Source organism: Pelophylax lessonae, assembly GCF_965119305.1.
Source record: "Pelophylax lessonae genome assembly, chromosome: 12".
In the NCBI taxonomy this organism is placed as follows: domain Eukaryota; kingdom Metazoa; phylum Chordata; class Amphibia; order Anura; family Ranidae; genus Pelophylax; species Pelophylax lessonae.
The window spans coordinates 223,516,335-223,543,785 of record NC_138779.1 but is presented as its reverse complement, the minus strand read 5'-3'; the positions used below and the strand labels follow the sequence as shown (position 1 = coordinate 223,543,785).

At 46.9% G+C, this 27,451-nt stretch overlaps 1 protein-coding gene across 1 annotated transcript; it reads right to left on the bottom strand.

The window, feature by feature from the left end:
- LOC309567972 (transmembrane protein 82-like) lies at window positions 1-27,451 on the bottom strand. Its single transcript, XM_082273525.1, has 6 exons — window positions 27,299-27,451; window positions 22,889-22,961; window positions 19,752-19,926; window positions 15,932-16,340; window positions 14,765-14,952; window positions 1-228 (listed from the first exon to the last, which is right to left on the bottom strand). Exons 1-6 carry the CDS (start codon window positions 27,369-27,371, stop codon window positions 130-132), a joined length of 1,017 nt encoding a protein of 338 aa, XP_082129651.1. The 5' UTR covers window positions 27,372-27,451; the 3' UTR covers window positions 1-129.

The window sequence follows — 27,451 nt, the reverse complement described above, 5'->3', positions numbered from 1 at the left end:
ATCCCACTTATCACAAGTTCATGTACGAGTCTCCTCCCCTCATACCGCGCCACAGTATGTGCGAGCGATCCTCGCTATAGGAGGAACATCTGCCACGTCCATGTAACAGCCGTCCCCGAGCACGTGGGGTCAGTCTCTCTCCTCCAGGTGGGCTTCTGTCTTCAGGGGTCGCCTGTGGTCTCTGGGGCCCGGGGCCATTTTAGAATTGGTTACTTTAATCCCATCATCCTGAAGAAGAAAATATGGAGGATCAAAATAAATACATTAAGAGCATCACTCCACGCAGCGGGGGTGATATGTGACAAGTGCTACAGGTCAGCCTGAACCCCAACATTCAGCAAAATACGATTCATTCATTCTGGGGGTTCAGCTGTGTGTTACTCCCGACCCCTGCACTCTGTGTGTTACCTACTCCTGACCCCTGCACTCTGTGTGTTACATACTCCCGACCCCTGCACTCTGTGTGTTACCTACTCCCGACCCTGCACTGTGTGTGTTACCTACTGCCGACCCCTGCACTCTGTGTGTTACTTACTCCCGACCCCTGCACTCTGCGTGTTACATACTCCCCACCCCTGCACTCTGTGTTACTTACTCCCGACCCCTGCACTCTGTGTGTTACATACTCCCGACCCTCGCACTCTGTGTGTTACATACTCCCGACCCCTGCACTCTGTGTGTTACCTACTCCTGACCCCTGCCCTCTGTGTGTTACTTACTCCTGACCCCTGCACTCTGTGTGTTACTGTAACGCTCCTGCGTTTTACGTATGATGTGGATTTTCAGCTGCAGAAATATTCCACTTCAGTAGTCATGTAGAGAAACGCTGAGACACCATTCCCAACTCTCAATGACTCATCATGTGTGGATGATCTCAATTCAGCAAGTAAATACACACACTCAATAAGATGTTTCCTAGAGTGACTTATGTATATAGTAACACAGTGATGATAGGCTGAAGAGACAGGTTGGGTAGAGATGGTAGATGACAGACACTTGAAAGGAAATGTTCTTGAAAGTAAGATAGTAGCAGATGGGATGCAGATAGGTTTAGCAATCATGTATGGTAGTAGATGACAGAGTAGCAGGTGGACATACAAGAGAGATCAACCCAGTGCAAGAACAGGTGGTAGTAGGCTCAAGAGCTAGCAATCTTAGATAATGCAGATGTAGTAATAGTCCTTAGTATGCAGAGCTAGATAGCAGTGGCGGCTGGTGCTCAAAATTTTTGGGGGGGCGCAAAAAGAAAAATGTAATAGGTATTGCTTCGCGTCAAAAAACGCAGTAAAAAATTGCGTGACTTTGAAGTCATGGTACAGGCATGGCATACGTGATGGTACAGGCATGGCATAGGTGATGGTACAGGCATGGCACAGGTGATGGTACAGGCATGGCACAGATATGGTATAGGCATGGCACAGATATGGTATAGGCATGTCACAGGTCATGGTACAGGAGATGGTATATGCCCCCTTTCAATGCAGTGACCAGCGTACATGCCCCCTTTCAATGCAGAGACCAGTGTACATGCCCCCTTCAATACAGAGTTCAGCGTGCGTGCCCCCTTCAATGCAATGAACATTGTGCTGTGCCCCCTTCAATGCAATGAACATTGTGCTGTGCCCCCTTCAATGCAATAAACACTGTGCTATGCCCCCTTCAATGCAATAAACACTGTGCTGTGCCCCCACAATGCAGAGTTCAGCGTGCATGCCCCCTTCAATACAACTGTGCTGTGCCCCCTTTAATGCAATGAACACTGTGCTGTGCCCCCTTTAATGCAATGAACAATGTGCTGTGCCCCCTTCAATGCAATAAACACTGTGCTATGCCCCCTTCAATGCAATGAACACTGTGCTGTGCCCCAACAATGCAGAGTTCAGCGTGCATGCCCCCTTCAATGCAACACTGTGCTGTGCCCCCTTCAATGCAATAAACACTGTGCTGTGCCCCCTTCAATGCAATAAACACTGCGCTGTGCCCCCTTCAATGCAATAAACACTGTGCTGTGCCCCCTTCAATGCAATAAACACTGTGCTGTGCCCCCTTCAATGCAACTGTGCTGTGCCCCCTTCAATGCAATGAACACTGTGCTGTGCCCCCACAATGCAGAGTTCAGCGTGCATGCCCCCTTCAATGCAACTGTTCCGTGCCCCCATCAATGCAGAGTTCAGCGTGCGAGCCCCTTTCAATGCAGAGTGCCACAGCATTGTCCCCAATCACTGCAGAGCGCCACAGCATTGTCCCCAATGATTGCAGAGCGCCACAGCATTGTCCCCCAATGATTGCAGAGCGCCACAGCATTGTCCCCCAATGATTGCAGAGCGCCACAGCATTGTCCCCCAATGATTGCAGAGCGCCACAGCATTGTCCCCCAATGATTGCAGAGCGCCACAGCATTGTACCCCAATGATTGCAGAGTGCCCACAGCATTGTCCCCAATCACTGCAGAGCGCCACAGCATTGTCCCCAATGATTGCAGAGCGCCACAGCATTGTCCCCCAATGATTGCAGAGCGCCACAGCATTGTACCCCAATGATTGCAGAGTGCCCACAGCATTGTCCCCAATCACTGCAGAGCGCCACAGCATTGTCCCCAATGATTGCAGAGCGCCACAGCATTGTCCCTCAATGATTGCAGAGCGCCACAGCATTGTCCCCCAATGATTGCAGAGCGCCACAGCATTGTACCCCAATGATTGCAGAGTGCCCACAGCATTGTACCCCAATGATTGCAGAGTGCCAGCATTGTCCCCCAATGATTGCAGAGTGTCAGCGTGCGTGCTCCGTTCAAACTTACCTGGCGGCGGCGCGGCTCAGCTTCTTCCTCCTCTTCTGCGGCGGGTCCTTCTCCCTCGTCGTCTCGGCGGCGGGAACCGGCGGGCGGCCTCTCCTCTTCTCTGAGCGGCGGTGACGGTGAGTGATTGACGCACGCACCGGCACCGCCCCCATTGCGACGTCAGCGATATCCTGGATGATGATTGGTCCAGGCTGTAGACTGGACCAATCACAGCCAGGATATCAGAAAGTGGGGGTGTCCAACCGCAAAGACTTGCGCCCAGGATACCCCCCTACCTCCCCAGAAGGCAGCCAATCGGCGCCTCTTCTGGGAGGTAACCCCACCCCCCTCCCAGCCACCAGTTCCTTGGGTTCAGGCCGGCGAACCCAATTTTTTTTTTTGAACAACTTTATTTGTTCGTTTTGTTTTTTTTTTTTTTTTTTTCGTTTTTTTTTTTTCTTTTTTTTTTAGGGGTAGGGGGGGCGGCGCCCTGGCGCCCCCTACGCACGGGCCGCCACTGCTAGATAGTGTAAGCTTTAGTATAAAGGTTATAGAGGTTTCCCCTGTGGGGTACTTATCACTAATAGCAATGTAGCAGAGGAGAGGTTCGGCAAGAGCGGATGATCCGGTAGTGGGATACAGGGATCAGCGCAGCGTGGTTCCGACAGCGAGGTATGCTTGCAAGCATGAGAGCTTCAAGACAGGTTAGCATCAAGGCACAAAGCAGTTTGAACGAACACATGTGAGTGAGAGCCGGCGATCTAAATAGCCATCCAGTCCGGCGCTCAGTGATGACAGCATCAGTCTTAAAGGTGTATGCGCACCTTACCAAAAGAGAATGGTGGGGCGCATACACTTATGAAAGAGTAATTAGGGTACCCAAAGGTACCAGAACATTACAGTACCCCCCCCCCCCTTAAGGCCGGCTCCTGAAGGCCTCTGGAGCTGGTTTGTCTGGGTACTTCGCATGAAAATTGCAGATTAATCTAGAGGCATGTATGTCAGAGGTGTTTAGCCAGGTGTCGTCTTGGGGCCCATAGTTCTTCCATCGAACCAAGTACTGAAGTCTTCCTCTGTGGATACGAGAATCCAGAATCTCTTTTATCTCATATTCTTCTCCACCTTCAACTTGTACAGGAGGAGGAGGTGGGATAGTAGGCCTTATTCCTTGGTCAGGAACATGGGGCTTCAGTAGCGACACAGGGAAAATGGGATGTATTTTGAGGTCTATTGGCAATGTAAGCTGTACTGCAGCTTTTCCAATAAGTTTCTTGATTGGGAAAGGTCCCAAGAACAGAGGTCCAAGCTTTTTGCTAGGGATTTTCAGTCTTAAATTTTTTGTTGAGAGCCAAACGAGGTCCCCGATAGCGTACTGAGTGTAGTGTATTAACACAGACAAGCTGTACAGGTTGCTTCTTTATTCACTGCACATCAGCATGCAACTAACTTCAGCCACACCCAGCTCCCAGACATATACATAATTGTAACATTTTGCAGACAGCAACTTAACCCGTTGCTTACCATACTACATTCCCTCCTCTCTTTGAATAAAATATAACATGCACAACGTATTAATAAGATTAACAAAATGCATGGATGAACAACTGAAAATTTAACCTATAAACTCCTGACTATACACATAGTCCTTAAGGTAGGCCGGTGGATTTGTTGCTCGTTTTTCTCTTGGCCATTCCGAAGTGGATGGTTGTGGATTGAAGTCTGGATCACTGGCAGTATCATCACTACTCTTTGCCTGTTCGCCATCTTCCGATACTTGACCTTCTGACTCAATAAATTTCTTCACAAATGAGGAATTACGCACTTTTGTGTGTCCATCTAAATCCTCTAAAACCACTTGAGTACCTCTTTTCTCTTTTACAACATAAGGCTCAGGTTCAAAGGACGGAGCCAGTTTGTTAAACCGATCACTTTGAAGCAACACCTTATCACCCTGTTGAAGGCCACTAGGTTGACAATGGCGGCGGTGGTTTGCATACTGTTCAGCCCGGATCTTCCTTTCCTCATCAATATGCCGAAAAGGTTTCTGACTTGTAGGAGGACCCCCAATGTCTGGCAATTTTGTCCTGAATTTGCGACCACAAAGAAGTTCCGCAGGACTAACGCCAGTGACAGTATGCGGAGTTGTGCGATAAGCCAAAAGAAAACGCCACAGTTCCTTTTTCCAGTCTCTTCTCTCTAAATGAGCAATCTGCAAAGCTTTCAGCAAGGTTCGATTCTGGCGTTCCACTTCCCCGTTAGCCTGTGGCCAGTATGGAGTTGTACGATGATGTTCAATAGCATTTGATTTCAGATAATCCTGAAATTCCTGAGAAGTAAATTGGGCACCATTATCACTCACAATCCGTTTAGGCAACCCATGAGATGCAAAAATGCTCTCCAACCCCTCAATTACAGTTGATGATGTAGCTTTAGTGAGAACTACCACCTCTTGCCACCTTGAATAATAGTCCACAACAACTAAAAGATGGTGTCCAGATGGAATGTCGCACAGATCAATGGCTAAATCTTCCCATGGTCCCTCAGGTAGAACAGTGTGAGTTACTGGTTCTGGTTTAGGTTTGCTGCCCACCAACTGACATGCTCGACATGAAGAAACCAAACGTTCCACATCCTTGTCAATTCCTGGCCACCAGACTTTCTCACGTAATCTTTGTTTGGTGCATACAATGCCTTGATGGCCCTCATGGGCTAAATGTAATGTACGTTTCCGTAAATCTTTAGGCATCACAATACGATTGCCACGTAGAACTAGTTGTCCTGCAATACTCAGCTCTTGTTTGATTCTGTGATAGCTTGGGTCACAATCCACCCAAACCCCTTGTCTTACACATTTTCTCAACCGAGCAATTTCCGGATCCACAGATGACAATTCTTCAACCTCCCGCGGTGTCAATGCCTGAGGCATGGCGTTAGTAGCCACAAAACGAATGTACTCTTCTGCCAGGTTATGAACAGGTGCAGAAGACTGAGGCAATCTGGAAAGTGCATCTGCCGCATTAGTCGGTCCAGGTCTGTACCGCACTGTAAAGCGATATGGTAACAATCTGAGAACCCATCTCTCAATTCTGGCGGATGGTTTTGAGCGTGGCGAATATATCACTTCCAGAGGCTTGTGGTCTGTGATGATTTCAAAATCAAGGCCGTAGAGATAGGTGTGAAACCTTTCACATCCCCAAACAACAGCCAAAGCTTCTTTCTCGGTCTGAGAATAACGTCTCTCTACATCAGTGAGGGATCTGCTTGCATACTGAATAGGCCTGTATTCGCCTGTGCATTGTCTCTGAACCAAGATGGCGCCTAACCCCACAGGGCTAGCATCGACAATAACTTGGGTGTGTGCAGTAGGATTGAAATAAGCCAAAGTTGTGGCGCAAGTCAGCCGTCTCTTAAGTTCATCAAATGCACCTTGTTCCAAAAAGCCCCACTTCCACGGGACTGCTTTGCGAGTCAACACTCTCAAAGGTTCACTGACAGTCGCCATATCTGGAATAAACTTGGCACAGTAATTCACTAGCCCAAGAAAACTGCGTACTTCTGCAGGGTTTTCAGGATTTCTGGCATCAGACACAGCTTTAATTTTACAGTCCTCCGGACCAATGCCCCTGTCAGACAGCACATGGCCCATAAAAGTCATTTTATTCATTTGAAATGTGCATTTCTTCTCATTTAATGTTAACCCTTTCTCCTTCAAGCGATTTAGCACTGCACGGAGACGTTCGTCGTGCTCCTGTGTGTTTGTTCCCCACACAATTATATCATCAGAAATGTTATGCGTGCCTTCACAACCATGTAGCACTTGCTGAATCACATGTTGATAGGCCTCCGGTGCGGACGATACGCCAAACATCAACCTCTTGTATCTAAAAAGACCTTTATGGCTTGCAAATGTAGTGATGACTCTAGATGCTGGGGTCAATTCAATCTGATGATAACCCCATTTCAAATCCAGTTTACTGAAGACACTTGCCCCATTCATTGCATGCAGAACATCTTCAATAGTGGGAATTGGATGTCTCTCTCTCTGCACAGCTTGGTTAGCACATCTCATGTCCACACAAATCCGAATATCTGTGCCCTTTGGTACAACAACTAACGGCGATACCCACGGAGTGGGCCCTTCCACAGGTTCAATAATGTCAAGGTCTAGCAGCTCTGCCAGTTTGCGCTCAACAGGTGATCTCAGGCTATAAGGAAGTCTGCGTACTGGCTGTGCAATAGGCTTTACATGTGGATCAATGTGAAGCTCCAACTGAAAATCCTTTAATTTTCCAAACCCAGAGAAGCAATCTTTAAATTCCTCTTTCAATGCAGAAATAGCAGGAGACACCATATTCACTCTTGCGCTGCCTACATCACGGCCAATCTGTAACACCCCTAGTGCCATTGCGGTTTGACGACCAAGCAGAGGCGACCCTGTGCCATCTACAACATAGAATTCGGTCTGCAATGGAGGACCAGTCTCATGTGTTTGAACAGAGGTATAAAATTTGCCTTTAAGTTGCAGTGGTGTACTGGAGCCATAAGTATAAATCTGTTTAGTGGTGTTACACAATTTAAGGTGATTTTCTCTGCCATTAAGACTGTGCCAAGAAGCCAAGTCCATAACATTGCATGTAGCTCCAGAGTCAATCAACACTGACACATCTGTATTTCCAATCTTAATGGTTAATGTCCCGGCTTGCAGAGAACACAGGGAGAATATAAATTCACAGTCAGGAGCACTCTCTTTATCCTCAGCTATAACATTTACTTGTGCAGATTGTCCTTTGGTTTTGTTATCTCTGGTTGTACTTCTACACACAGCTGCAAAATGACCTGTCTTTCCACAAGCATAGCACATTTTATTCTGTACCACAGTGCAGTCCTGACTTGTGTGTCCCTCCCTGCCACATTTATTGCAGGTGATATGTAAAGTCCTCTTTGGAAAACTCTCTTTCCTACTCCAGATATTCCTATTATTATAGGTAGGTTTGGAGACTGTATTGACAGATGCAGTGTTCTTGGTTTCAATATGCAGAGCCTGAAGCTCAGACAGTTCAATGGCTCTTGCAATCTCCTGCAGACTAGTAAGTGTGAGACTAGGTTCTCTCAATAATCTCCTCCTGAGGTGCACAGATGTGCATTTCTCTATGACCTGATCTCTGATTATCTCCTCAGTTACAGTCCCAAAATCACAAGACTTTGCCAGATATTTCAGCCTAGTCACATAACTGTCTGTGGTTTCTCCCAGTTCTTGCACAGCCTGTCTAAACTTATATCTTTCATAGGGAATATTTTTCTTTGGCTCAAAGTACTCACTCAGTCTATTCATGGCTGTCTCATAGTCTGAATCTTCCCCTGTTGCTCCCAGGGTTTCAAAAATGTCCTGAACCTGAGGTCCAGCTAGATGCAGCAGCATGGCTCTCTTCTGAGCAGGTGCAGTCACTCCTGTGGCTATAACATAGAGCTGAAATCCCTTCTTCCACTTGTCCCAGCGCTGTGAGAGACTAGTGTGGTCTCCAGACACATCAAACGGTCCGATAGCCGGTAAATCCAGAAAGCTAGCCATCCTCGTCGCCAAAATGTAGTGTATTAACACAGACAAGCTGTACAGGTTGCTTCTTTATTCACTGCACATCAGCATGCAACTAACTTCAGCCACACCCAGCTCCCAGACATATACATAATTGTAACATTTTGCAGACAGCAACTTAACCCGTTGCTTACCATACTACACTGAGGAGAAGGTCTTCTGCGAAGATCATAGTACTTCTTTTGTTGACTATGAGCGTGTGCAATGGTAGTATTAAGCAAACCCAGAGAGTCCTTTATTTGGGTAAGATAGTCTGAAGCTACTGGGTTATTTGAAGGAAGGATGCGTGGTGGAAGAATAGAGGGATGAAACCCATAGTTCAAGTAGAACGGACTCTGCTTGGTCGTACTGTGGGTTGCGTTGTTGTAGGCAAATTCTGCCAGAGGGAGAAGATCCACCCAATCACCCTGTTGGTAAGAAGTGTAACAATGTAAATATTGCTCGATGCATTGGTTGACTCTTTCAGTCTGTCCGTTGGTCTGCGGATGGTAAGGAGAAGTGAGCTTCCGCTCGATCCGTAGTATGTGACATAGTTCTTGCCAGAACTTGGAAATAAATTGTGATCCACGGTCAGACAGAAGAGTTTTTGGGATACCATGTAACTTAAAGACATGTTTCATCAGGAGTTCTCATGTTTGTTTGGACGAAGGTAGTCTGCGAATAGCAATGAAATGTGCCATTTTTGTCAGATGGTCCACTGACACTAAGATGGTATTAAATCCTTTGGAAGGAGGCAATTCCACTATAAAGTCCAAGGACACAACTTCCCATGGAGTTTGGGGTATTGGTAGACTGCATAGTAGACCGGATGGTCTCGTAGTGTCAATTTTGGACCTGGCACAGACATTGCATGAAGAGACGAATTTTTGTATAGATGTTTTCATGTCAGGCCACCAGAATTGCCTGGTAATCAGATTAAGAGTCTTTGTCATACCCATATGTCCTGCCATAGGCACATCATGCGATAATTCCAAGATCTTGGTGCGTATGGTAGGTGGTATGTAAAGTTTGTCGTTGTAGTAGAGGAAGCCTTCTGCATCAGTATTTAGTTGTGGTGGGGGTGAATCCAAACTTATACCATGCAAAACCTCTTCCTTCAAGGAACGGACAACTCCAATAATGCGTTTGTGAGGTATTATAGGAACGGAAGGGATTTCAAAGTAGTTTTCTTCAGTTAGTCGTGATAGTGCATCCGCCTTTTTGTTCTTATCTGCAGGTGTGTAGGTCACTAGGAAGTTAAACCTTAGAAAGAATAGTGACCATCGTACCTGTCGGTGAGAGAGAGTTTTGTTAGTCTGAAGATATTGGAGATTTTTATGGTCCGTGTATATAAGTATTGGTAATTGGGTGCCTTCGAGTAGATGTCGCCAATTCTCCAGAGCCAATTTTATAGCAAGCAGTTCCTTTTCACCCACGGGGTAATTTATCTCGGGACTGCTTAGGGATTTAGAAAAAAAGGCGACTGGATGAAGTGGTGAAGTGTGAGTTGGTCGTTGGGAGAGTATTGCTCCTACTGCCATGTTTGACGCATCTACTTCCAGAATGTATTGGAGGGATGGGTCTGGATGGCGTAGTATGGGAGCAGAAGTAAACCTTGTCTTTAACAGGTGAAAAGCTTTATTTGCTTCATCTGACCATTTGAATGGTTTTTTAATGCTAGTGAGCTGTGTGAGGGGTCTCACAATGGCAGAGAAGTTTCTAATGAACTTCCTGTAGAAATTCGAAAATCCAAGGAATCGCTGTAGCGCCTTGCGTGTGGTTGGTGTAGGCCAATCCTGAATGCAGGATATCTTACTCATGTCCATCTCGATTCCTGTTTTGGATATGATGTAGCCTAGAAACAGTACCTCTTCTTTATGGAACAAGCATTTTTTCAGTTTCACATAAAGGTTGTGTGCAAGCAATCTCGATAATACAAGTCTTACATGTCTTATGTGTTCAGACAGGGATCGTGGATATATAAGTATATCGTCCAGATATACCACAACACAGACATCTAGTAAGTCTCTGAAAATATCGTTTATAAATCGTTGAAAAACTGCAGGGGCGTTGCATAGCCCGAATGGCATTACAAGATATTCGAACAATCCGTATCTGGTTCTGAATGCAGTCTTCCACTCGTGTCCATCACGGATTCGAATGAGATTGTATGCTCCTTTCAGGTCCAATTTTGAAAAATAGGTAGCTCCACGCACCTGCTCAATGAGCTCAGGGATAAGCGGTAGAGGATAGCGATCTTTTATTGTAATAGCATTCAATTGCCTATAGTCGATGATAGGCCTGAGACTTGAGTCCTTATTGCGGACAAAAAAGAGTCCTGCTGCTGTGGAAGAAGTGGAAGGTCTAATAAAACCTTTTTCCAAATTCTCATCCAAATATTCTTTGAGATGGGAAAGTTCATCCTGTGAAAGAGGATAAACATGACCGAACGGCAATTTGCTATTTGGGAGTAGATCAATGCTACAATCATAGTCTCGATGGGGAGGTAGTGCTTGAGCATTTTTCTCAAGAAAAACCTCAGAGAGATCCTGATAACATAGTGGTGCAATCTCATCTGTCACCACAGACAGGATCTTCCCGAAAGACGGGAGGTTACACGTACCCTCGCAATAGCAAGAGAGGAAGGTCAGGGTCCGTTCCTTCCAATCTATGGTTGGTTGATGTGTGTGCAACCAGGGAAGTACCAAAACAATGGGAAAGTGGGGTGAAGGTATTAGATCGAAGGTAGTGGTCTCCATATGAGACCCGTTAGTAGTGACTAGGAGTGCCTGTGTCTGATCAGTGATCGGACCAGAGGATAAAGGAACACCCAGTGGTGGGATTCAGCCGGTTCGCACCGGTTCCATAGAACCGGTTGCTAACTTTCTGCAAGTTCGCAGAACCGGCTGAATCCCTCTGCGCGTCTGAGGACGCGCAGGACAATTGAATGTCCCGCGCTCGGGCAGACGTGGCGCCACGGCCCGCCCATTCTGTGACAATAGCGAATGAGAATTCGCTATTGTCACATGATCCTCCTCCTGGCCAATCAGGGAGCGGGTCCTCCCATCATTCTGGGGGTTCAGCTGTGTGTTACTCCCGACCCCTGCACTCTGTGTGTTACCTACTCCTGACCCCTGCACTCTGTGTGTTACATACTCCCGACCCCTGCACTCTGTGTGTTACCTACTCCCGACCCCTGCACTCTGTGTGTTACCTACTGCCGACCCCTGCACTCTGTGTGTTACTTACTCCCGACCCCTGCACTCTGTGTGTTACATACTCCCCACCCCTGCACTCTGTGTTACTTACTCCCGACCCCTGCACTCTGTGTGTTACTTACTCCTGACCCCTGTACCCTGTGTGTTACCTACTCCTGACCCCTGTACTCTGTGTGTTACCTACTCCTGACCCCTGCACTCTGTGTGTTACATACTCCCGACCCCTGCACTCTGTGTGTTACTTACTCCTGACCCCTGCACTCTGTGTATTATCTACTCCCAACCCCTGCACTCTGTGTGTTACATACTCCTGACCCCTGCACTCTGTGTGTTACTTACTCCCGACCCCTGCACTATGTTTGTTACCTACTCCTGACCCCTGCACTCTGTGTTACTAACTCCTGACCCCTGCACTGTGTGTGTTACCTACTCCCGACCCCTGCACTCTGTGTGTTACTTACTCCTGACTCCTGCACTCTGTGTGTTCCTCCTGACCCCTGCACTCTGTGTGTTACTTACTCCCGACCCCTGCACTCTGTGTGTTACCTACTACTGACCCCTGCACTCTGTGTGTTACCTACTCCTGACCCCTGCACTCTGTGTGTTACTTACTTCCGACCCCTGCACTCTGTGTGTTACTTACTCCTTACCCCTGCACTCTGAGTGTTACCTACTCCTGACCTCTGCACTCTGTGTGTTACCTACTCCTGACCTCTGCACTCTGTGTGTTACCTACTCCTGACCCCTGCACTCTGTGTGTTACCTATTCCTGACCCCTGCGCTCTGTACATTAATTACTCCTGACCCCTGCACACTGTGTGTTACTTACTCCCCACCCCTGCACTCTGTTACTTACTCCTGACCCCTGCACACTATGTGTTACCTACTCCTGACCCCTGCACACTGTGTGTTACCTACTCCTGACCCCTGCACACTGTGTGTTACCTACTCCTGACCCCTGCACTCTTTACATTAATTACTCCTGACCCCTACACTCTGTGTTGTTCCTTACTCCTGATCCCTGTACTCTGTGTGTTACTTGCTCCTGACCCCTGCACTCTGTGTGTTACTTACTCCTGACCCCTGTACCCTGTGTGTTACCTACTCCTGACCCCTGCACACTGTGTGTTACCTACTCCTGACCCCTGCACACTGTGTGTTACCTACTCCTGACCCCTGCACACTGTGTGTTACCTACTCCTGACCCCTGCACTCTTTACATTAATTACTCCTGACCCCTACACTCTGTGTGTTACTTACTCCTGACCCCTGTACTCTGTGTGTTACTTGCTCCTGATCCCTGCAATCTGTGTGTTACTTACTCCTGACCCCTGTACTCTGTTTTACTCCTGACCCCTGCACTCTGTGTGTTACTTGCTCCTGACCCAGAGAACAGTATGTGCAGATTTTATTTAACCCTTTTAAGCCACTCCCACTTAGCACAGTAATGCCACATCCACCATAACCATCACACCCCTACAATCCAATGTAAACCCCTATAATCCTATGTACTTCCCTACAGTCCTATGTACACCCCTACAGTCCTATGTACACCCCTACAATCCTATGTACAACCCTACAATCCTATGTACACCCCTACAGTCCTATGTACACCCCTACAATCCTATGTACAACCCTACTATCCTATGTACACCCCTACAGTCCTATGCACACCCCTACAGTCCTATGTACATCCCTACAGTCCTATGTACACCCCTATAATCCTATGTACACCCCTACAATCCTATGTACACCCCTATAATCCTATGTACACCCCTATAATCCTATGTACACCCCTATAATCCTATGTACACCCCCAAATCCTATGTACACCCCTATAATCCTATGTACACCCCCAAATCCTATGTACACCCCTACAATCCTATGTACACCCCTACAGTCCTATGTACACCCCTACAATCCTATGTACATCCCTATAATCCTATGTACACCCCTACAATCCTATGTACACCCATACAGTCCTATGTACACCCCTACAATCCTATGTACACCCCTACAATCCTATGTACACCCCTACAGTCCTATGTACACCCCTACAATCCTATGTACACCCCTACAGTCCTATGCACACCCCTACAGTCCTATGTACACCCCTACAGTCCTATGCACACCCCTACAGTCCTATGTACATCCCTACAATCCTATGTACACCCCTATAATCCTATGTACACCCCCAAATCCTATGTACACCCCTATAATCCTATGTACACCCCTATAATCCTATGTACACCCCCAAATCCTATGTACACCCCTACAATCCTATGTACACCCCTACAGTCCTATGTACACCTCTATAATCCTATGTACACCCCTATAATCCTATGTACACCCATACAGTCCTATGTACACCCCCAAATCCCATGTACACCCCTATAATCCTATGTACACCCCTATAATCCTATGTACACCCCCAAATCCTATGTACATCCCTACAATCCTATGCACACCCTTACAGTCCTATGTACACCCCTACAGTCCTATGTACACCCCTATAATCCTATGTACACCCCCAAATCCTATGTACACACCTACAATCCTATGTACACCCCTATAATCCTATGTACACCCCTATAATCCTATCTACACCCCTACAATCCTATCTACACCCCTACAATCCTATGTACACCCCTATAATCCTATGTACACCCCCAAATCCTATGTACACCCCTACAATCCTAAAAACACCCCTATAATCCTATCCTATGTACACCCCTATAATCCTATCCTATGTACACCCATATAATCCTATGTACACCCCTACAATGCTATGTACACCCCTACAATCCTATGTACACCCCTACAATCCTATGTACACCCCTACAATGCTATGTACACCCCTACAATGCTATGTACACCCCTACAATCCTATGTACACCCCTACAATGCTATGTACACCCCTACAATCCTATGTACACCCCTACAATGCTATGTACACCCCTACAATGCTATGTACACCCCTACAATCCTATGTACACCCCTACAATCCTAAGTACACCCCTACAATGCTATGTACACCCCTACAATCCTATGTACACCCCCATAATCCTATGTACTCCCCTATAATCCTATGTACACCCCCAAATCCTATGTACACCCCCATAATCCTATGTACTCCCCTACTCTGATCACATGACACATGGCTCAGCCATCATTGGGGTGCAATGATCATCTCACCTCCTCTCTGCAAATCTTCAGCATCATCCCGGCGTACATCAGACACCAAATCTCTCCAATCAGAGACAATAGAATGTGCAGAATATCCGCCCATCGCCCCACCGTCATCATCAGGATCAGGAGCCCCCCCATCCGGACAAGGACCGTCTGGAAAGCCATCTGTTCTGTGGGGTGCTGGTGCTGCTCCTCTGCAAAACACAAAGTCTGAGCCAATAATATACAGAGCAGATATACAGATCAATAATATACAGATCAATAATATACAGATCAATAATATACAGAGCAGATATACAGATCAATAATATACAGAGCAGATATACAGATCAATAATATACAGATCAATAATATACAGATCAATAATATACAGATCAATAATATACAGAGCAGATATACAGATCAATAATATACAGAGCATGCGGGAAGTATTCACAGAGCTTCACTTCTTCCACATTTTATGTTACAGCCGCATTCCAACATGGATTCCATTCATTATTTTCCTCCAAATTCTACAAACCCCTCCCCCATAATGACAACGTGAGAGAAATTCGTTTGAAATCTTTGCAAATTTATTAAAAAGGGAAAAAAAAAACTCCCACGTGGAAGAAGTGAAGCGCTGTGAGAACTTTCCGGAAGCTCTGTATACAGTATATACACGCATAGTGCTGATGTACAGTATATGCTCTTTCACAGTACAAGTATAAATCCTCATATACTCACATACAGGGTAGGGTGAGTAGGCGGAGCCTGGGTTGTTGGTTGGTGTCTACCAATCAGGATGGGTGGTTCAGGCTTTAGTTTTTGTTGACATACAGGATTGTATTTTGTGCAACAACTACTGCACATCAGTATTTGGTAGAGTTACATTTCTCAACCAGTAGATGGCGGTGTTTATACATTTATAGCTGTATCTATAGTATGCTCTTTGTCTTTTCCCTGAATTAACTTTCCTGTTTCCTGTCTGCAGTTAAGCAGCAAAGCCCATGTTGACTGTTGCCCTTTACTATATACAGAATTTACAACAGCTTTCCAGCATGCTGGCAGATTTCACATGTCCTGAGTCGGTGGATAAAGCTGTGGCCCCCGTGTCCTTGGTGCAGTTCATTATATCTGCACCCCTCCCACCGGAGGCCCCTGTGCTGGTCCTCACCTCCCCCTGTTGGGGCTCACCTTGCATATAGATGACCAGCAGGGTGTAGCAGATGGTGAGTGGGGTCCAGAACCGGACGGCCTCTGACGTCGTCAGGAAATCTCGGTTGATCACGGCGACCGCCGCCAAATCCGACACCAGGAAGGCCACCTTCAGCGCCCGGCACAGGAACGTCGGCACGTCGTGCCAGCATGCCAGGAGAGTCAGGCACACCCCGCAGTAGCGCTCGCTGCTGTGCAGCTGGTACATCTCCCCAACGTGGCGGCACATCCGCCGTGTCTGCCACACGATCAGGGCGGAGAAGCCGGCGGCCAGCAGCAGGCTCCAGGTGCGGTGCGGGGCCCCTTCATGCAGGTAGTCCAGGCTGCAGGCAATGCCACAACCCAGCGAGAACTGGCAGAGTAGGAAGAGCTGCGAGCTTTGGGAGCCCTGCGGGGGAAGCACACAGGAAAGTCACCACCTACATAAATATTCACCCCCCTATACATATCACTCCGCCCACATACACATAAATATTCACCCCCTACGTATATCTACCCCGCCCACATACACATAAATATTCTCCTCCTACGTATATCTACCCCGCCCACATACACATAAATATTCACCCCCTACATATATCTATCCCGCCCACATACACATAAATATTCACCCCCTACGTATATCTACCCCACCCACATACACATAAATATTCACCCCCTACTTATATCTACCCCACCCACATACACATAAATATTCACCCCCTATACATATCACTCCGCCCACATACACATAAATATTCACCCCCTACGTATATCTACACCGCCCACATACACATAAATATTCACCCCCTACATATATCTATCCGCCCACATACACATAAATATTCTCCTCCTACGTATATCTACCCCGCCCACATACACATAAATATTCTCCTCCTACGTATATCTACCCCGCCCACATACACATAAATATTCACCCCCTACGTATATCTACCCCACCCACATACACATAAATATTCACCCCCTACATATATCCACCCCGCCCACATACACATAAATATTCACCCCCTACATATATCCACCCCGCCCACATACACATAAATATTCACCCCCTACATATATCTATCCCACCCACATACACATAAATATTCTCCTCCTACGTATATCTACCCCGCCCACATACACATAAATATTCACCCCCTATGTATATCTACCCCGCCCACATACACATAAATATTCACCCCCTACTTATATCTACCCCACCCACATACACATAAATATTCACCCCCTATACATATCACTCCGCCCACATACACATAAATATTCACCCCCTACGTATATCTACACCGCCCACATACACATAAATATTCACCCCCTACATATATCTACCCCGCCCACATACACATAAATATTCACCCCCTACTTATATCTACCCCGCCCACATACACATAAATATTCACCCCCTACATATATCTACCCCGCCCACATACACATAAATATTCACCCCTTACTTCTATCTACCACGCCTACATACATATAAATATTCACCCCCTACATATATCTACCCCACCCACATACACATAAATATTTACCCCCCCCTTTGTATATCTACCCCATCCACATACACATAAATATTCACCCCCCTACTTATATCTACCCCGCCCACATACACATAAATATTCACCCCCCCTACTTATATCTACCCCGCCCACATACACATAAATATTCACCCCCCCTACTTATATCTACCCCACCCACATACACATAAATATTCACCACCTACATATATCTACCCAAACCCACATAAACATAAATATTCACCCCTTACTTATATCTATCCCACCCATATACACATAAATATTCACCCCTTACTTATATCTACCCCGCCCACATACACATAAATATTCACCCCTTACTTCTATCTATCCCACCCATATACACATAAATATTCACCCCTTACTTATATCTACCCCACCCATATACACATAAATATTCACCCCTTACTTATATCTACCCCGCCCACATACACATAAATATTCACCCCCTACTTATATCTACCCCACCCACATACACATAAATATTCACCCCTTACTTATATCTACCCCACCCACATACACATAAATATTCACCCCCTACATATACAGTATCTGACAAAAGTAAGTACACCCCTCACATTTTTGTAAATATTTTATTTTATCTTTTCATGTGACAACACTGAAGAAATGAGACTTTGCTACAATGTAAAGTAGTGAGTGTACAGCTTGTATAACAGTGTAAATTTACTGTCCCCTCAAAATAACTCAACACACAGCCATTAATGTCTAAACCGCTGGCAACAAAAGTCAGTACACCCCTAAGTGACAATGTCCAAATTGGGCCCAAAGTGTGAATATTTTGTGTGGCTGCCATTATTTTCCAGCACTGCCTTAACCCTCTTGGGCATGGAGTTCACTAGAGCTTCACAGGTTGTCACTGGAGTCCTCTTCCCCTCCTCCATGATGACATCACAGGGCTGGTGGATGTTAGAGACCTTGCGCTCCTCCCCCTTCTGTTTGAGGATCCCCACAGATGCTCAATAGGGTTTAGGTCTGGAGACATGCTTGGCCAGTCCATCACCTTTACCCTCAGCTTCTTTAGCAAGGCAGTGGTCGGTCTTGGAGGTGTTTGGGGTCGTTATGTTGGAATACTGCCCTGCCCCCCAGTCTCTGAAGGGAGGGGATCATGCTCTGCTTCAGTATGTCACAGTACATGTTGGCATTCATGGTTCCCTCAATGATCTGTAGCTCCCCAGTGCCGGCAGCACTCATGCAGCCCCAGACCATGACACTCCCACCACCATGCCTGACTGTAGGAAGACACACTTGTCTTTGTACTCCTCACCTGGTTGCCCCCACACACGCCTGACACAATCTGACACCAAATAAGTTTATCTTGGTCTCATCAGAGCACAGGAGATGGTTCCAGTAATCCATGTCCTTAGTCTGCTTGTCTTCAGCAAATTGTTTGTGGGCTTTCTTGTCCATCATCTTTAGAAGAGGCCTCCTTCTGGGATGACAGCCATGCAGACCAATTTGATGCAGTGTGCGGCGTATGGTCTGAGCACTGACAGGCTGACCCCTCCCCCACCCCTTCAACCTCTGCAGCAATGCTGGCAGCACTCATACGTCTATTTCCCAAAGACAACCTCTGGATATGACGCTGAGCACGGCACTCAACTTCTTTGGTGGACCATGGTGAGGCCTGTTCTGAGTGGAACCTGTCCTGTTAAACCGCTGTATGGTCTTGGCCACCGTGCTGCAGCTCAGTTTCAGGGTCTTGGCAATCTTCTTATAGCCTAGGCCATCTTTATGTAGAGCAACAATTCTTTTTTTCAGATCCTCAAGAGAGTTCTTTGCTATGAGGTGCCATGTTGAACTTCCAGTGACCAGTATGAGAGAGTGAGAGCGATAACACCAAATTTAACCCTCCTGCTCCCCATTCACACCCGAGACCTTGTAACACTAACGAGTCACATGACACCGGGGAGGGAAAATGGCTAATTGGGCCCAATTTGGACATTGTCACTTAGGGGTGTACTCACTTTTGTTGCCAGTGGTTTAGACATTAATGGCTGTGTGTTGAGTTATTTTGAGAGGACAGTAAATTTACACTGTTATACAAGCTGTACACTCACTACTTTACATTGTAGCAAAGTCTCATTTCTTCAGTGTTGTCACATGAAAAGCTAGAATGTGAGGGGTGTACTTACTTTTGTGAGATACTGATATTATATATATATATATATATATATATATATACACACACCCCCCCCCCCCCCACACACACACACACATTCATGGCCCTCTATAGTAATATGGACCTTCTGCATGGACAGGATCATAGAGATGGCACGCAGGGAGAACTCCAGGACCACCAGAGCTCCCACCCGGGGCCCCAGCAGGGCATAGATGGCGCTGAGCAGCACCAGGTGGAGCAGACCGCGGAGGCGGGACTGAGATCCGAGCCGCAGCGCTTTCTTCTCTCTGTCCGGGTCACTGTGGGAGAGAAATCATCATTATTTATCACAGCAGCCAATTAGATTGTAGCTCTCCTGTTTCCAGCCCCAGTCATACACAATGGACTCTATCTGCTCCCATGGGGCTCATCCTCCATGTATGGGGGGGTGATGACACCACTGATCAAGTTCCCACTGAGACCATTGACCGAGTTTCCACTGACATCATTGACTGAGTTCCCACTGAGACCATTGACCGAGTTCCCATTGACGCCATTGACAGAGTTCCCATTGACGCCATTGACCGAGTTCCCACTGAGACCATTGACCGAGTTCCCACTGAGACCATTGACAGAGTTCCCACTGAGACCATTGACCGAGTTCCCACTGAGACCATTGACCGAGTTCCCACTGAGACCATTGACTGAGTTCCCACTGAGACCATTGACCGAGTTCCCGCTGACACCATTGACCGAGTTCCTGCTGACACCATTGACCGAGTTCCCACTGACACCATTGACCGAGTTCCCACTGACACCATTGACCGAGTTCCCACTGAGACCATTGACCGAGTTCCCACTGACACCATTGACCGAGTTCCCACTGACACCATTGACCGAGTTCCCACTGACACCATTGACCGAGTTCCCACTAAGACCATTGACCGAGTTCCCACTGAGACCATTGACCGAGTTCCCACTGAGACCATTGACCGAGTTCCCACTGAGACCATTGACCGAGTTCCCACTGAGACCATTGACCGAGTTCCCACTGAGACCATTGACTGAGTTCCCACTGAGACCATTGACCGAGTTCCCACTGAGACCATTGACCGAGTTCCCACTGAGACCATTGACCGAGTTCCCACTGAGACCATTGACCGAGTTCCCACTGAGACCATTGACCGAGTTCCCACTGAGACCATTGACCGAGTTCCCACTGAGACCATTGACCGAGTTCCCACTGAGACCATTGACCGAGTTCCCACTGAGACCATTGACCGAGTTCCCACTGAGACCATTGACCGAGTTCCCACTGAGACCATTGACCGAGTTCCCACTGAGACCATTGACTGAGTTCCCACTGAGACCATTGACTGAGTTCCCACTGAGACCATTGACTGAGTTCCCACTGAGACCATTGACCGAGTTCCCACTGAGACCATTGACCGAGTTCCCACTGAGACCATTGACCGAGTTCCCACTGAGACCATTGACCGAGTTCCCACTGAGACCATTGACCGAGTTCCCACTGAGACCATTGACCGAGTTCCCACTGAGACCATTGACCGAGTTCCCACTGAGACCATTGACCGAGTTCCCACTGAGACCATTGACCGAGTTCCCACTGAGACCATTGACCGAGTTCCCACTGAGACCATTGACCGAGTTCCCACTGAGACCATTGACCGAGTTCCCACTGAGACCATTGACCGAGTTCCCACTGAGACCATTGACCGAGTTCCCACTGAGACCATTGACCGAGTTCCCACTGAGACCATTGACCGAGTTCCCACTGAGACCATTGACCTAGTTCCCACTGAGACCATTGACCTAGTTCCCACTGACACCATTGACCGAGTTCCCACTGACACCATTGACCGAGTTCCCACTGACACCATTGACCGAGTTCCCACTGACACCATTGACCGAGTTCCCACTGACACCATTGACCGAGTTCCCACTGACACCATTGACCGAGTTCCCACTGACACCATTGACCGAGTTCCCACTGAGACCATTGACCGAGTTCCCACTGACGCCAATTATCCTTTTACTGAAGCTATCGGTAAGGGACGGTCTTCTCAATGACCACCATATTATTGTACTGTGAGCTGTAAAATTATCAGGGGTTCCCTGAACCCGAAAATGTATTTCAAGGGTTCCTTCAGATTAAAAATGTAGAGAAATTGAAATACTCTTCACATTGGACCCATATAAAGTGGTTGTAAACCCTCCATATCCCCAGTGAGGTGACTGACCTCAGGTGATACACAGAGATTAAACAAACCCTCCTACATAAGTTGTACCTGTTTATCTGCAGTTTAAAGTCCAGAATTTATAAAGCTTGTCTGAGAGTTCAGAAAAATTGGGCGGAGAGCTGAAGTTACACTCTGCAGAGCTCAGTGAGGAGAGCTCTGAGAGCTAATTGGACGGCTGAACCCCCCCCCCGCCCGCCTTGCACACAGGAAGAAAGCTGAGGCTGTCAATCACAGGCTGTGTGCTGGAGGTCCCTCCTCTGTCACCTTTTTTCTCTTAGTGTCAGGAAAACTTGTCAGAAGTATCTCATGCGGATAGCAGAGGAAGCAGGCAGAAATTACACTTAGCGCACTATCTGGACTGAGACAAGTATACACACAATAGAGGGATGTGCTTTGTTCATATGTCTGAGGTTTACACCCACTTTAATTGGGACCTTTTTTCTCTGTGGCTTATTCCACCAATTAGGGTCTTCTACTAAACAACAAACAAAGATATCAAATCAATTCTTCCACCAATACAGAGAACTAGAAGACTGGAGTGAAGTGGAGATCAGACATATACAATGTATATACAATGTTTCCTAAGATATCTGTGCATTGGTTGGCAGTCCAGGGTTGTATGTACCAGTCACTGGGTTGCAGTTAGCAGTATGAATGGCAGTTAGCATTAGGAATGGCAGTTAGCAGTAGGAATGGCAGTTAGCAGTAGAAATGGCAGTTAGCAGTAGAAATGGCAGTTAGCAGTAGAAATGGCAGTTAGCATTAGGAATGGCAGTTAGCAGTAGGAATGGCAGTTAGCAGTAGGAATGGCAGTTAGCATTAGGAATGGAAGATAGCAGTAGGATTGGAAGTTAGCAGTAGAAATGGCAGTTAGCATTAGGAATGGCAGTTAACATTAGGAATGAGGGTTAGCAGTAGGAATGGAAGTTAGCAGTAGGAATGGCAGTTAGCAGTAGGAATGGCAGTTAGCAGTAGGAATGGCAGTTAGCAGGATCTCACACCGCTGATGAATGCGACTTACTTGAGACATTTGATGTAGAGATAAACCCGCATCAGATTGTAGAGGACGGAGACGGCGCACGCCCCGACCACACCTGGAAGACAGAAAACCATCTCTGAGAGCGGTGACAACCATCATTGGGACTCGCAGCAATCACTACGCAGGAGCAGGTGACTTCCCGGTGTCATTCCCGGTCTGCAGTCACAGTGCAGACCACAGACAGGTCGAATGTACACAATGCAATGTTTGCACTGGCCTGGGTATATTTGATGGCAGAGGGACACAGGGACAGCACATGCTGAGTGAAGAGTTCATTGCCGCACTTTTCAAAAATGAGTTATTTAGGGGAAACCACTACTGATTGAAAAATGGAGGCTGCTGCTGATCCTTCCTTATGTAAATGCTAGTTGCCTGGCTGTCATAGTGATTTAGGCCCCATTCACACTTTGGACCCCAAAGTTGCATGACAAGTTGCACCCCATGTTTCCCAATGAGTACCATTCATATATTTGCAGCAACTTTAAGGCAGTTCCTGCAGTACTTTGGTCCGACTTTCATGCGACTTGAGGGCCAAAGACTTCAAAGTAAACCCTCAAAAGTCATATGAAAGTTGCACCAGCGTGATACACATGTGACTTGTGTGCGAATTTCATCTACTTATTGACCCCAGCCCATTCCTTATGCATAGAAGCCCCTCCCTGGCAAACTGTCCATCCATCTCTGTTCCTGGTGTCCCTTCTGCTAGAGAAATGAGCTCTGACCCTAATCCTAACCCTAATCCTAATCCTAACCCTAATCCTAACCCTAACCCTAATCCTAACCCTAATCCTAACCCTAACTCTAATCCTAACCCTAATCCTAACCCTAACTCTAATCCTAACCCTAATCCTAACCCTAATCCTAACCCTAATCCTAATCCTAACTCTAATCCTAATCCTAATCCTAATCCTAACCCTAATCCTAATCCTAACCCTAATCCTAACCCTAATCCTAACCCTAATCCTAATCCTAACCCTAATCCTAACTCTAATCCTAACTCTAATCCTAACCCTAATCCTAACTCTAATCCTAACTCTAATCCTAACTCTAATCCTAACCCTAATCCTAACCCTAATCCTAACCCTAATCCTAACCCTAATCCTAACTCTAATCCTAACCCTAACCCTAATCCTAACCCTAATCCTAACTCTAATCCTAACTCTAATCCTAACCCTAATCCTAATCCTAACTCTAATCCTAACTCTAATCCTAACCCTAATCCTAACCCTAATCCTAACTCTAATCCTAACCCTAACTCTAATCCTAACTCTAATCCTAACCCTAATCCTAACCCTAATCCTAACCCTAATCCTAACTCTAATCCTAACTCTAATCCTAACTCTAATCCTAACTCTAATCCTAACTCTAATCCTAACTCTAATCCTAACCCTAATCCTAACCCTAACCCTAATCCTAATCCTAACCCTAATCCTAATCCTAATCCTAACCCTAATCCTAACCCTAATCCTAACCCTAATCTTAACCCTAATCCTAACCCTAATCCTAGCCTAACCATAGCATAACCATAGCATAACCCTAACGATAACCTAACACTTGCCCTAACCCTAGCATTACCCTCACCCTGGCAATACCCATTACCTTAGCATTATCCTAACCCTAGCATACCCTAAACCTAGCATAACCAAACCCTAGCCTACCCTAGAATTACCCTAACCCTGGCATAACCATAACCTAACCCTACCAATAACCCTAAAGTACCCCTAGCTATAACCCTAGCATTATACTAACCCTAGCATTATACTAACCCTAGCAATAACCGTAACTCTAGTATAACCATAACCCTAACATTACCCTAACCTTAGCAATAACCCTAACCCTAGCCATAACCCTAGCAATAATCCTAACCCAACAATAACCCTAACCTAACCCTAGCATAACCATAATGCTAGCATTACCCTAACCCAATAATAACTCTAACCTAACAATAGCATAACAATAACCCTAGCATTACCCTAACCCTAGCATAACCTTAACCACAAACGTAGTCTAACCTTAGCAATAACCCTAGCATAACCCTTACCTTATCCAAACCTTAGCATATCCCTAACCATAACCCTAACCTAATCCTAGCATAACCATATTGCTAGCATTACCCCAACCCAACAATAACCCCATCCATATACAGGGACCACATCCATATACAGGGACCACACCCATATACATGGACCACACCCATATACATGGACCACATCCATATACCGGGACTACACCCATATACAGGGACCACACCCATATACATAGACCACACCCATATACAGGGACCACATCCATATACAGGGACCACATCCATATACAGGGACTTCACCCATAGGGAAAAGTGATGTGAGGACTAGTTCTGGGTCAGTGAGGACTAGTTCTAGGTCAGTAAAGACTAGTTCTTGGTATGTTAGGACTAGTTCTGGGTAGTGAGGACTAGTTATGGGTCAGTAAGGAATAATTCTGGGTCAGTAAGGACTAGGTCTGGGTTAGTAAAGACTAGGTCTGGGTTAGTAAAGACTAGGTCTGGGTCAGTGAGGACTAGTTCTTGGTCAGTGAGGACTAATTATGGGTCAGTGAGGACTAGGTCTGGGTAGTGAGGACTAGTTATGGGTCAGTAAGGACTAGGTCTGGGTAGTGAGGACTAGTTATGGGTCAGTGAGGACTAGGTCTGGGTCAGTGAGGACTAGGTCTGGGTCGGTGAGGACTAGTTCTGGGTCAGTAAGGACTAGTTCTGGGTCAGTGAAGACTAGGTCTGGGTCGGTGAGGACTAGTTCTGGGTCAGTGAGGACTAGTTCTGGGTTAGTGAAGACTAGGTCTGGGTCGGTGAGGACTAGTTCTGGGTCAGTGAAGACTAGGTCTGGGTCGGTGAGGACTAGTTCTGGGTCAGTAAGGACTAGTTCTGGGTCAGTGAGGACTAGTTATGGGTCAGTGAGGACTAGGTCTGGGTCGGTGAGGACTAGTTCTGGGTAGGTGAGGACTAGTTATGGGTCAGTGAGGACTAGTTTTGGGTCAGTGAGGACTAGTTCTTGGTCAGTGAGGACTAATTATGGGTCAGTGAGGACTAGGTTTGGGTAGTGAGGACTAGTTATGGGTCAGTGAGGACTAGGTCTGGGTAGTGAGGACTAGTTATGGGTCAGTGAGGACTAGGTCTGGGTAGTGAGGACTAGTTATGGGTCAGTAAGGACTAGGTCTGGGTAGTGAGGACTAGTTATGGGTCAGTGAGGACTAGTTATGGGTCAGTAAGGACTAGGTCTGGGTAGTGAGGACTAGTTCTGGGTCAGTGAGGACTAGGTCTGGGTAGTGAGGACTAGTTATGGGTCAGTAAGGACTAGTTATGGGTCAGTGAGGACTAGTTATGGGTCAGTAAGGACTAGTTCTGGGTCAGTGAGGACTAGTTCTGGGTCAGTGAGGACTAGTTATGGGTCAGTGAGGACTAGGTCTGGGTCAGTGAGGACAAGGTCTGGGTCGGTGAGGACTAATTATGGGTCAGTGAGGACTAGTTATGGGTCAGTGAGGACTAGTTATGGGTCAGTGAGGACTAGTTATGGGTCAGTGAGGACTAGTTCTTGGTCAGTGAGGACTAGGTCTTTGTCAGTAAGGACTAGGTCTGGGTCGGTGAGGACTAGTTCTGGGTCAGTGAGGACTAGTTATGGGTCAGTGAGGACTAGGTCTGGGTCAGTGAGGACTAGGTCTGGGTCGGTGAGGACTAGGTCTGGGTCGGTGAGGACTAATTATGGGTCAGTGAGGACTAGTTATGGGTCAGTGAGGACTAATTATGGGTCAGTGAGGACTAGTTATGGGTCAGTGAGGACTAGTTATGGGTCAGTGAGGACAAGTTATGGGTCAGTGAGGACTAATTATGGGTCAGTGAGGACTAGTTATGGGTCAGTGAGGACTAATTATGGGTCAGTGAGGACTAGTTATGGGTCAGTGAGGACTAGTTATAAGTCAGTGAGGACTAGGTCTGGGTCAGTGAGGACAAGGTCTGGGTCGGTGAGGACTAATTATGGGTCAGTGAGGACTAGTTATGGGTCAGTGAGGACTGGTTATGGGTCAGTGAGGACGAGTTATGGGTCAGTGAGGACTAATTATGGGTCAGTGAGGACTAGTTATGGGTCAGTGAGGACTAGTTATGGGTCAGTGAGGACTAGTTATGGGTCAGTGAGGACTGGTTATGGGTCAGTGAGGACTGGTTATGGGTCAGTGAGGACTAATTATGGGTCAGTGAGGACTAGTTATGGGTCAGTGAGGACTAGTTATGGGTCAGTGAGGACTAGTTATGGGTCAGTGAGGACTAGGTCTTGGTCAGTGAGGACTAGGTCTTTGTCAGTAAGGACTAGTTCTGGGTGGTGAGGACTAGTTCTGGGTGGGTTAGTTATCGGGTCATCTTACCTTGTAGAAGAGAGTCCACGCTGCCCCAGGGCACCCCGGGGATGAAGGAGGCCGGGTAGGAGAAGAGCCCCATGGCCTGGCTCTGTATGGAGACTCTGCCTCCTCTGGCTGCACTCAGCTCCCTCCTGTCTGTTATTACAGAGTAAAGGTCAT